At 57.8% G+C, this 10,408-nt stretch overlaps 2 protein-coding genes across 2 annotated transcripts; both read left to right on the plus strand.

The window, feature by feature from the left end:
* The first annotated feature begins 1,365 nt into the window (after window positions 1–1,365).
* Window positions 1,366–3,734, plus strand: LOC147960614 (uncharacterized). The gene is made up of 2 exons (XM_087535539.1): window positions 1,366–3,183; window positions 3,274–3,734. The coding sequence occupies exons 1-2, from the start codon at window positions 2,592–2,594 to the stop codon at window positions 3,720–3,722; spliced, it is 1,041 nt and encodes a 346-aa protein (XP_087391665.1). The 5' UTR covers window positions 1,366–2,591; the 3' UTR covers window positions 3,723–3,734.
* Window positions 3,735–3,905: 171 nt separating this feature from the next.
* On the plus strand, window positions 3,906–6,156 carry LOC147960615 (uncharacterized). Its single transcript, XM_087533441.1, has 4 exons — window positions 3,906–4,499; window positions 4,667–4,751; window positions 4,914–5,180; window positions 5,271–6,156. The coding sequence occupies exons 1-4, from the start codon at window positions 3,906–3,908 to the stop codon at window positions 5,600–5,602; spliced, it is 1,278 nt and encodes a 425-aa protein (XP_087389567.1). The 3' UTR covers window positions 5,603–6,156.
* Window positions 6,157–10,408: the final 4,252 nt, after the last annotated feature.

A 10,408-nucleotide genomic window follows, 5' to 3' on the forward strand; every position in this document is an offset into this window, starting at 1 on the left:
TGCATGTTTGTCAGCAATTAGAGAAAAAAGAGGTGAAAGGGTCGCTTATCAATTTGGCACCGCACAAATTTCCTCTCAGGAGGCGCCATCAGGTGGCGCCTCAACCCCTAGTAGCTCACTAAGCTACGGGTCATAATCATGTTAGGGATGATACATCAAACGTGTGCACCATATAATTCTCCAAGAAAAGGACTTTCTATTTTACTTTTCTAGATACATTTTTCTAAACCTCAGACCAACTCAGATAGAATAGTCAATTTGTTACTTAAGGTATGGTTGTGAAAAAAAAATACAAATCCGATCAAGGTGCCAAAAAATTGGGCCGAGAAGTCCAATGCCATTGTTCTAAATAAAGTCGGCCTAGAATGTATTTCCTTGATTTTTTTAGTCCCCCAGTGGGACACCGCCCGGGTCTCATCTAAGGGAGTAAGGGCCTCTTCAAGACAGACCCGTAAACCTCCCGCAACCGTCTAGACCACCGTCGGGGGTTGGGTGCGACATATGCCAAAGGATGGATTATCATGATGGGAGTGAGTAGAACGTTGCCGGTGCCCGGAAGCGGGAGGAGGCGTAGACATGAACGCCGGCGTACTTTACCCAGGTTCGGGGCTCTCCTAGGAGATAACACCTCTAGTCCTGCTCTGCGGGGTCTCCACATGATCACTAAGGCACTAGTGAGTACAATGGTGCTCCTCGAGCTGTATGCTAGAGGTGGAAGAAAGCAGGGCTAGCTCTCTCCTCTCTATATGTGTGAGTCTAGGTCTAACAGGTTGGGAACCCTTTTGCATGCGTGCCCTGGGGGTTTATATAGGCCTACCCCCATGGGTATAATAGTAATCTGGCCTGCTGGGACCCGCCGCCTGATGGACCCCGCCGACTGGTCTGGTACGGGGCCGACAGGCCGCTCCCGCCGCTCGCGGGTCTTGCCGGCTGCTTGTTGTTGTAGCCGCAAGGCTAATGATGCACGCTTGGTCGGGGAGGCGTGGCTACAGTCCCGCCGTCTGGTGGGAGATCACTATAGCCACACCGTGTCTCATCTAGTTAATGGTGCACGGACCCCGAGGGGGGAGTAGGCCGCCTGCTAGAGGCCGGCCTTCCTCGGGTCCAACTGGTCAGGCTCCTGCCACCATCCGGGCTCTCGCTGCCCGGTAGGGCCCGCCGCCTACAGGCCCTACCGACAGGCCGTCGTGGGAGCAGGGCTCCGCCTAACAGGAGTGACATTAAGGGTGGAGTGGCAACAGTGCCACGTCGTGCAGAGATCTCCGCCTGTACGGGGCCCTATAGCCGTGCCGTGCCTTGGATACGGGGGTGATGGGCTGCACTGTAGCCACATCCTGTCTTGTCTTCTTAATGGGGGTGCAGACTTCGAGGGCGTTGTGGGCCGTCTGCTAGGAGCCAGCCTCTCTGGAGGCTGCCTGCTAGGAGTCGGCCCGTCTCGGGGTCGTCTTCTGATGCTAGGCCATCTTTGGGCAGCCGGCCGCATGAGCCAGCCGGCTACCAGAAGGCGGCGCTTCGTCCTGGATGCTTGAGGGGCGCAGCTGGCCCGAATGTCTTGAAATGCTTAGGGACCCGGATTAGGCTACTCGTGGCCCATTACTCCGACAGTAGTCCCCGAAGCTGGTGAGGCGTCGCGGCTGATAAGTTGAGAAGCCTCAGCAGTTTCCTTCTCTGAGTGCTCTTGCTGAATGCTTTGTTCGTCTTCTGGTGTGCCGCCTACTGGGGAATCGGCCATGACCAAGCGGACTCGTTTGATGGTTTTGAAACACCAAGGCGGGAACCAGGTGGCGTGCTTGCTAAGCCTCCAGGTCCGCCGCCTGCTGTGAGCACGCCACGTGGCGCCAACTAGCCGGGCCAGCCTGCCAGCCCACGCGCACGATGGGACACGACAGCAGGCTGGGCCCTCCATTATCGGGCCTCGGCGCGCGAGCGAATCTGCTGCAGCCGAGGTGGGCGGTTGCGATTCCGTGCGGAGTTACTGCACGCATTAACTCGTGCATTAACCACGGGGCCGTGGGGGCGTGGGTGCAGTTAATCCCACGATCCCACGCCCCGCCCCCTCGGCTTCATAGCCCAGGGGCTATAATTAGGGGGAGGAGGGGGAGCGGCAGAGCACGCGCGCCCTCCTCTCCCTTTGCCATTTTTGTCCTTCTCCTCTCCTTGCCGCCGCCGCACCTCCGCGCTCCGCCGAGGTGCCGCCGCAGCTCGCCACCGCTGGTCTCCTTCGCCCCAAGCCTCCTGCTTCGTCGTGGCCTTGGCTTCCGCCGCAGCGCCATTCCCTCGTCTAGCTCGGTCTCCATGGCGCGTGAGAAGGGAGGGGACTGGGATGGCTCGCTTGTGATTGACGACCATCTCGCTTCCCTTCGCGCCACACGGCTGTTGCCCGGCGCAAGCTTCGTCAAGGTGCGCCTCCACCGAAGAAGGAGATCTCGCCAGCGCTGACAGGAGGCGAGCGAGTTCTCTTCCACTCGCACTTCCTCCGCTGCTTTGGCCTACCGGCAAGCGGGTTCCTCCGCTCCTTCCTCGACTTCTATCATCTCCAACCACACCATCTGACGCCTAGCACCGTGACATTGCTGTCCGCCTTCGTCACGATGTGCGAGGGCTACCTCGGCATCCTCCCCACCATCGAGTTGTGGGGAGCGTTCTTCTACACCAAGCTGGGCACCTCCTCCAAGGAGAAGGCGGCCCAGTGCGGCGCCTTCGCCGCGGTGCGCCGTCTGTCAGTGAGGAACGCCTTCCCCGCCATCAAGCTGTCACAGTCGGTCAAACTGTGGCAGAAATCATATTTCTGCGCGGAGAACGTCGACCCAGCCATCGACTTCATCAATCTGCCGCCTTACGAAGCCGGCCCTCCGGCCAAACCCCGGGCCAACTGGGGCTACAAGCCAAAGCCCATGTCGGCCGATGCCATCAACCGGCTCCGGGTGCTGACTGATGAGGAAGGCCTCAAGGCGTCCGACCTGCTGGTCGCCTTCGTCGAACGCCGGGTTCTTCCGCTCCAAGGCTGGCCTCATCTGATCTGTCGGATGAGCGGGCACCGCCGACCCGAGCCGGATGTGCACGAGGGACATGCCGACTATCGAGGTTGCCCGTATGGTGAACGAGATCTTCGACCTCAAGTTGTTGGAAGGGTCTTGGCGGTTCGGCAAGCGGCCATACTACCGCGCCAACCCACCGCCTGTTGTAAGTTCTGCAACTCTTTTCTTTTTAGTACTTGTCTTGGTCCTGGTCTTGAATAGTCGGTCCTTTGAACGCATATCTACATGTCTCCAGCGACAACCGCCATCGTGGGGCCGGGTGGAGGCTACCAGCCGGACCGGGAGGTGAGCGACGTGGACGACCCTGACTTGGGGGCGGCCACCCTAGAAGACGACGCCATAGGTGGCGGTGACGTAGCAGGCGGCTCCGAAGAAGGAGGCGGCCTCGAGACCTGGCCTGATGATGATGACAAGGAGGACGAGCCGCGCCACCGCGAGGCGCCCGTAAGGCGGACGTGGGCCCCTCCGCCGAGCTGGCTGCTCAGGGCGGCACGCGCAAGCGTAAACAAGGCGCCGTCTTGTTCGGTAGCGCACCGAAGAAGACCAAGAACCCGATCGCCGCGACCAGGTAGAAGGAGGCCGCCGCGAAGGCAGCCAAGTTCCAGAAGCTTCCGAAGGCGCCTCCTATGGTGTCGGCGTAAGTATCTCTTCCTTGTGCTTTCCTTTCTTGTCGATTCTATTTGAGCTTCTTCTCTTCATTTTTCTTGACTTAGGGCCCCTCTCTCTCTTGAGAAGTCGGCCACCGCCTCCGTTATCGGGCCGGCGGAGACCTCTACCACCACCCGGTGAATCGACCCTGCGGCCGACCTCCGGGAGGCACAGGAACGAAACGCGCAGGAGGTGTGCAAGGAGCAGGAAGCCGCCCGCATGGAGAAGGCGGAGGCGGACAAGGCGGAGGCCACTGCGTTGAAGAAGCTGACGGAGACTGAGGCCGATGCCGCGGCAAAGAAGCTGGCTGAAGAAGCCGCCCGCCGTCAGGCGCCGCTATTCGTCATGCCCCTGAACTCCGCATTGCCGCCACCAGAGTTCACGACGCCGACTGGGGGAACCGGCGAGGAGCATCCGGTCATGGAGAGGGAAGGCGGCGATGTCGTCATGCCGGATGTGGACGTGCCTCCGCCACCGCCGTCTGGAGGAGCGCGGGACAAACAGCCAGCCACCCAGCCGGTGCCGCCAGCCACGAACGAGGTGGTGACGAGCCTGACTCCCGAGGCCCGTACACCATCGCGCCGCCGAGGCGCGAAGGCGGCCTCGGCGCCACGACCGCTGGAAGCCGGTGCCGCGAGCTCGTCCGTCCCGGACGCCGAAGCAACCAGCGCCGCACCCCCTGAATGGGTGCGTGGAGGCGGGACGGGCGCTTTAAACCAAGTGATCCTGGACGTCCAGGCCAAACTCCGAGCTAAGGCCACCACTCTTCAGCAATGCAACATGGCATTCTTGGATTCGCGAGCGGCTAATCGGGTATGTCTTTTATTTCTTCATTGTTGGTTCTTGTATTTCTCTGTGGGGGCGCGCCAGCACACCCACCGGGTGTAGCCCCCGAGTTTCGAGCCGGCAGCTGAGCAGGCGGCTCGGAACTTTAATTGGCAAGCTCCGAGTGCTAACTTCGTCTGATATCTTCATTGTAGGATTATCATAACCTTCGCGCGGCCACCTTTAACTCCAATGTCCGAGAGCTGGACCAACGGACCGCCAACTTGTCGGAAAGCCGGAGTAAGTCTTCATTTTCTTTCTCTGGGGGGCGCACTAGCACACCCGCGGGCTGTAGTCCCCGAGATTCGGGCCGACTACTAAGCAGTCGGGCCGGATCTCCCTGGCAACTGCACTTCTTCTTTGTTAATGGTTGACATTTTTTTCCTTTCTCTGTTCCTGCAGAGGCCAACGCTGCTCTGCAGCAGCAGCTGGGTGAGGCCAACACCGTGTTGCGCGCCAAGGAGGTAGAGTGCAACGAGCTGGCCCAGGAGCGTGACCGACTGGCCAAGCAACGGACGGAGCAGGCGGAGCTTCTCCAGAAGGCCCGGAAGGAGGTGGAGGCGAAAGAGTCCAGCCTCCTCGCCGAGTTCGAGACCGAACGCTCCGCCTGGACCGACAAGGAGGTGCTGCTGACATCCGGCTTCGGCGGGATTGAAGACATAGTTGATGGTAAGCTTTCTTCTTTTTCTTTCCTTGAGTTGTCGGCCGCTGATCGATCCGGCTTCTAGCTTCTGACTTCTTTGCTTTCTGCCTGAGCAGACTTCTTCCCCGGCTGCTCTGGCGCCGCCAACCAGGCTATTGAGGCTTATCATGAAGAATGGAGGGCTGAAGGTGCGCAGATCGCCGCCAATGCCCCTGGACCCTTAGCGAACAGCTTCTCAGCATCCATGCCCGCCTTCGGCCAGTCACCGGATGCTGCGCCGTCTTCAGCGTGTCGGGGCCCAAGCGATCTCCGCCCTGTGGCCAGACATGCCGGCTCCGCGCACTCCCAGTCGGACTGCCGACTGGATGGAGGTGGCGGCCGGCCGTCTGGAGGCTTGGAAGGGTTCCTCGGCCCAGGCTGGAGCGTGCCGGGCCTTGGAGTTCGTTAAGGCGTGGTACCCTGGGCTAAATCTAGCCCAGTTGACCATGTTTCGGCAGGAGGCCCAAGAGGAGCTGGTGGCGGTGGAGCGCGATCTTGTCAGACGGGCAGCGGCGATCGCCGAGTATACCAACACCAGCATCTTCGTTCCTGAGCTGGCTGTGAATGGTGCCGAGACGCCACCAGAGTGGTTCGGGCTGAACACGAAGGACGACGAAGACTCAGCTGAGATGATCGACTCTAGCGACGAGGGAGAAGACGAGGAGGACGGGGAAGGCGAAGAAGACATGCCAGAGGTCGGAGCGGACGACCAGCCTCAGCTTGACCGTGCCTCAAACAACGAGCCGCGCTCGAGTGCGCCGACTGCTGCTGGAGGCGACCAAGTGGAGACTGACCAGCCATCCACTCCACCAACCGGCACTACCGACTCCGCTAACCAGCCAGACCCCTCAGCTGCTCCCTAGGCCGTCGATTTATCTTTATTTTTCCTGCTTTATCAGTCTCGACAAACTTTGTTAAATTTGCACAATTCCACCCGCGGAGTGTATTTCAAACTCTATTGAATGCTGGCTAGGGGCCTTTTTCATGTAAATATTCTTCCACACAAGTTGTGCTTTTTGCCGAGTTCTGACTTTTCTTGCTTTCTGCTCCTTGGCTTTTTCCCTTTGCCGCCCTCCCTTGGCTGCCGTCTTGCCAGCCAAACAGCCGCTCTACGGACTGTGGCTGGGTCGAGTACTTAGCTACTTTGGGAGAGCAAGTACTTAGCCGACTAGAGCGTTAGCAAGGTAAGTAGAAGCCGGCCGGCCGGTGCTCAGCAGTCGGTCGATGAGGCGGGATGCCGGCCTGGACTATGTGCGTGCTTTAGGTCCTTAGCCATTTTTTGTGTGGACACCCTTTCTGCAACTCCTGCCCACCGGACAGTCGCTCTGCGAGCTGCGGCGTCTGGCAGGAGAAGGTTTAAGTGCCGACACACTACTCGTCTGACTGCAGGAAGCACCACATAGTACAAGGCGGCGAGCCCCCGGGCCAACTGGTTGAACCCTGTGCCAGGCGGAATAATGAAATAACACATTCATAGGCATAATACTTATCATATAGATAAAAGAGGGTAGCCCCCGAGCTCTTCTCGGGGGACCCGGAGTCTTCGTACTTAATATAAAAGGTAGCGTGGTACATACTGCATCAACTGTAAAATCTCCGAAGGAGGTTTGCATTCCACAGCCGCTCTGTCTCCTTGCCGGAGTCGTCTCTCTTGCGTGCTCTAGGCTTTTGAGCATCGATCAAGTAGTAGGAGTCATTACCCAGAACTTTGCTTATGATGAAGGGGCCTTCCCAAGGAGCTGAGAGCTTGTGCTGGCCGGCTGTTCGCTAGATCAGCTGGAGCACAAGGTCTCCCTCTTGGAAAGATCTTGGCTTGACCTTCCGATTATAGTATCTGCGTAGACTCTGCTGGTAGATGGTGAACCGGCTGAGTGCCAACAGCCAGCCCTCTTCCAGCAGATCGACGCCGTCTTCTCGTGCTTCTTTTGCCTCCTCCTCAGTGTACATGGTGACTCGAGGGGAGTCGAATTCTATGTCTGTTGGGATGACGGCTCCAGCACCATAGACGAGGAAGAAAGGCATGAAGCCGGTTGACTTGTTTGGAGTTGTGCGCAGGCTCCAGAGGACAGCCGGCAGCTCATCGAGCCGACAGCCGGCCGAACGCTCCAGAGGCTCGACTAGTCGGGGCTTGATGCCGGACAAGATGATGCCGTTTGCTCGCTCCACCTGGTCGTTTGACTGCGGATGGGCAACAAACGCTAAGTCCAGCCAGATGCCCTGCGTCGCGCAGAAACGAGCCAAGGCGCCTTTGCAAAGTTTGTCCCGTTGTCGGTGATGATGCTGTGTGGTATGCCATACCGAGTGGTGATGTCTACGATGAAAGTCACAATAGTCGGACCATTCAACTTCTTGATTGGTTTTGCTTCTATCCACTTGGTGAACTTGTCCACGGTAACAAGCAGATGAGTCATGCCGCCACGTGCTGTCTTGAATGGTCCCACCATGTCCAGGCCCCAGACGGCAAAGGGCCAGGCAATGGGGATGGTCTTGTGTGCAGAAGCCGGCAAATGTGGCTTGGAGCGGAACTTCTGGCACCCTTTACATTTCTGGACCAAGTCTTTGGCATCTTCTAGAGCAGTCGGCCAGAAAAAAACCATGGCGGAAAGCTTTGGCAACAAGTGATCTTGAAGCCGCGTGGTGACCACACTCGCCTTGGTGGATGTCTTTGAGGATTGCTTGGCCTTTCTCCGACTCTATGCAGCACTGGTACACACCAGTGACACTGCGCCTGACAAGTTCTCTGTTGACAATGGTGTATGCTGCTGCCCGACGTTGCACTTGTCGAGCCGAGATCTCATCATTCGGTAGCTCTCTGTTCACCAGAAAGTTGAGGATGGGTTGTGCCCATGAAGGTGCTGCTATTTCTTCGACTGCCAGAACTGCAACTTGCACGAGGGCGGTTGGGCTGGGAGGCGGCGGGCTGGAGTCGGCTGCCGCTTGCTATGTCGATGAAGTCCCCGGGCCGACTGCTGCAGTCCCTGGGCCGGGCTCTGAAGTCCCCGGGCCGGGTGCGACTGTTGCAGCCCCAGAGCCGCCTGCCAAAGTCCCCGAGCCGGTTGCTGGGGTCCCCAAGTCGGATCCGACTGCTTCGGGAGGAGCCGACACGAAGATGGAGTCTGATTCTGGTGACAGCTTGATAGATGGCTTGAGGAGGCGTTGTAGGGCGACGCCGGCTGGTATTGCTTGCCGAGTGGAGCCAACCCGTGCCAAAGTATCAGCTTGCTCGTTGTCGTTTCGTGGCACATGGAGGAACTCGCACCCTTCAAAGTATCCACTGAGTTGCTGGACGAGGAAGTGGTAGCTTGCCATGTTTGCATCCTTGGCGTCCCAGTCGCCTGACGACTGCTGGACCACCAAGTCGAAATCACCATAGCACAGGATCCGGCGAATGCCGAGTTCCTTGGCAATCCGGAGCCCGTGTATGAGTGCTTCGTATTCAGCTATGTTGTTGGAGGCGGCAAAGTGAATTTGCAACACATATTTGAGCTTGTCGCCTTTGGGAGAGGTGAGGACGATGCCGGCTCCCAAACTGGTGCGCATCTTGGAACCATCAAAGTGCATCTGCGGCGTTGGCGGCAGGTACTGGGTCTCGGCCTGGTCGACGAGGAAGTCGGCCAGCGCTTGTGACTTGATGGCAGTGCGATGCTGGTAGTAGATGGTGTAGGGGGCCAAATCTATGGCCCATTTGGCCACTCGGCCCGAAGCATCTCGGCTTCCAATGATCTCGACAAGTGGAGCGGTGCAGACAACAGTTATTGGGTGCTCTTGAAAGTACGGCTTCAGCTTCTTGGCAGCGAAATGCATGCTGTAGCACATCTTCTGATATTGGGGGTAGTTCTGCTTGGAGGCGGACAACACTTCACTCAGGTAATACACCGACCTCTGGACCGGTAGTGCCTTGCCATCTTCTTTGCGCTCCATGACTATGACTGTGCTGACCACCCTGCTGGTGGCGGCGATGTAGAGAAGCATGGGCTCCTTAGCAATCGGAGCCGCCAGGACAGGCGGAGTGGTCAACACCTTCTTGAGCTGAGAAAAGCTTCGTCCGCCTTGTCATTCCACTCGAAAAAGTGGTATTCTTCATGAGCTGGTACAAGGGAAGAGCCTTCTCGCCCAGCCGACTGATGAAATAGCTGATGGACGCCAAGCAGCCAGTGAATTTTTGCACGTCCAACAGTCGGGTGGGTACCTCCATCCTCTCGATGGCCTTGATCTTCATAGGGTTGCACTATATGCCGCGCTCTGAGACCAGGAAGCCAAGAAGCTGGCCGGCTGGTACCCCGAAGACGCATTTCTCCGGGTTGAGCTTGATTTGAAAGTGGCGCAGCTTTTCAAAGGTCTCCTTGAGGTCCTCCAGCAGAGTGCCACGCTTCTCCATCTTCACCACAATGTCGTCCACATAGACGTGGGCGTTCTTGCCGAGTTGCTTGAGGAGACACTTTTGCATGCAACGCTGAAATGTGGCGCCGGCATTCCTCAAGCCGAACGTCATGGTCGGGTAGCAGAAGGCTCGGAATGGTGTAATGAAGGCGGTCTTCAGCCTGTCGGCCGGGTTCAGCTTGATCTGATGATACCCTGAGTATGCATCCAAAAAACTCAACAGCTTGCATCCGGCTGTGGAGTCTATCACTTGGTCGATTCTTGGCAAAGCAAATGGATCTTTGGGGAAAGCTTTGTTGAGGCTGGTATAATCAATACACATATGCCACTGCTTATTCTTCTTCAGCACAAGGACCGGGTTGGCTAACCACTCTAGGAAGAACACTTCCATAATGAAGCCGGCTGCTAGAAGCCGGGCTATTTCTTCTCCAACTACTCTTCTCTTCTCTTCTGACAGACGGCGCAAGGGCTGCCTGACCGGCTTGGCGTCAGGTTGGACATGTAACTTGTGCTCGGCGAAATCTGTCGAAACACCCGGCATGTCATTAGGAGACCATGCAAAGATGTACCGATTCTCACGGAGGAAATCGACGAGCTCGCTTTCCTATTTGCTGTCAAGGTTTGCACCAATGACAGCGTGCCTCTCTGGGTGCTCCGGGTCCAAGGGTATCTTCTTTGTTTGTTTTGCCGGCTTGAACGAGCCCTCAACTTCCGACTCCTTGGGGTTTGGCGACATTTCCGGCTGCTTGCCTGCCATTGTCACAACCCGGTCAAGGAGCCGCTTCTCTGCTGCGATCACGAGGGACTCGGCTAGCCGGCTGCTATCTGCTGCACA

This window comes from Triticum urartu, chromosome 7A, assembly GCF_056163025.1.
Source record: "Triticum urartu cultivar PI428250 chromosome 7A, HENAU_Tu73, whole genome shotgun sequence".
NCBI classification, from domain to species: Eukaryota; Viridiplantae; Streptophyta; class Magnoliopsida; order Poales; family Poaceae; genus Triticum; species Triticum urartu.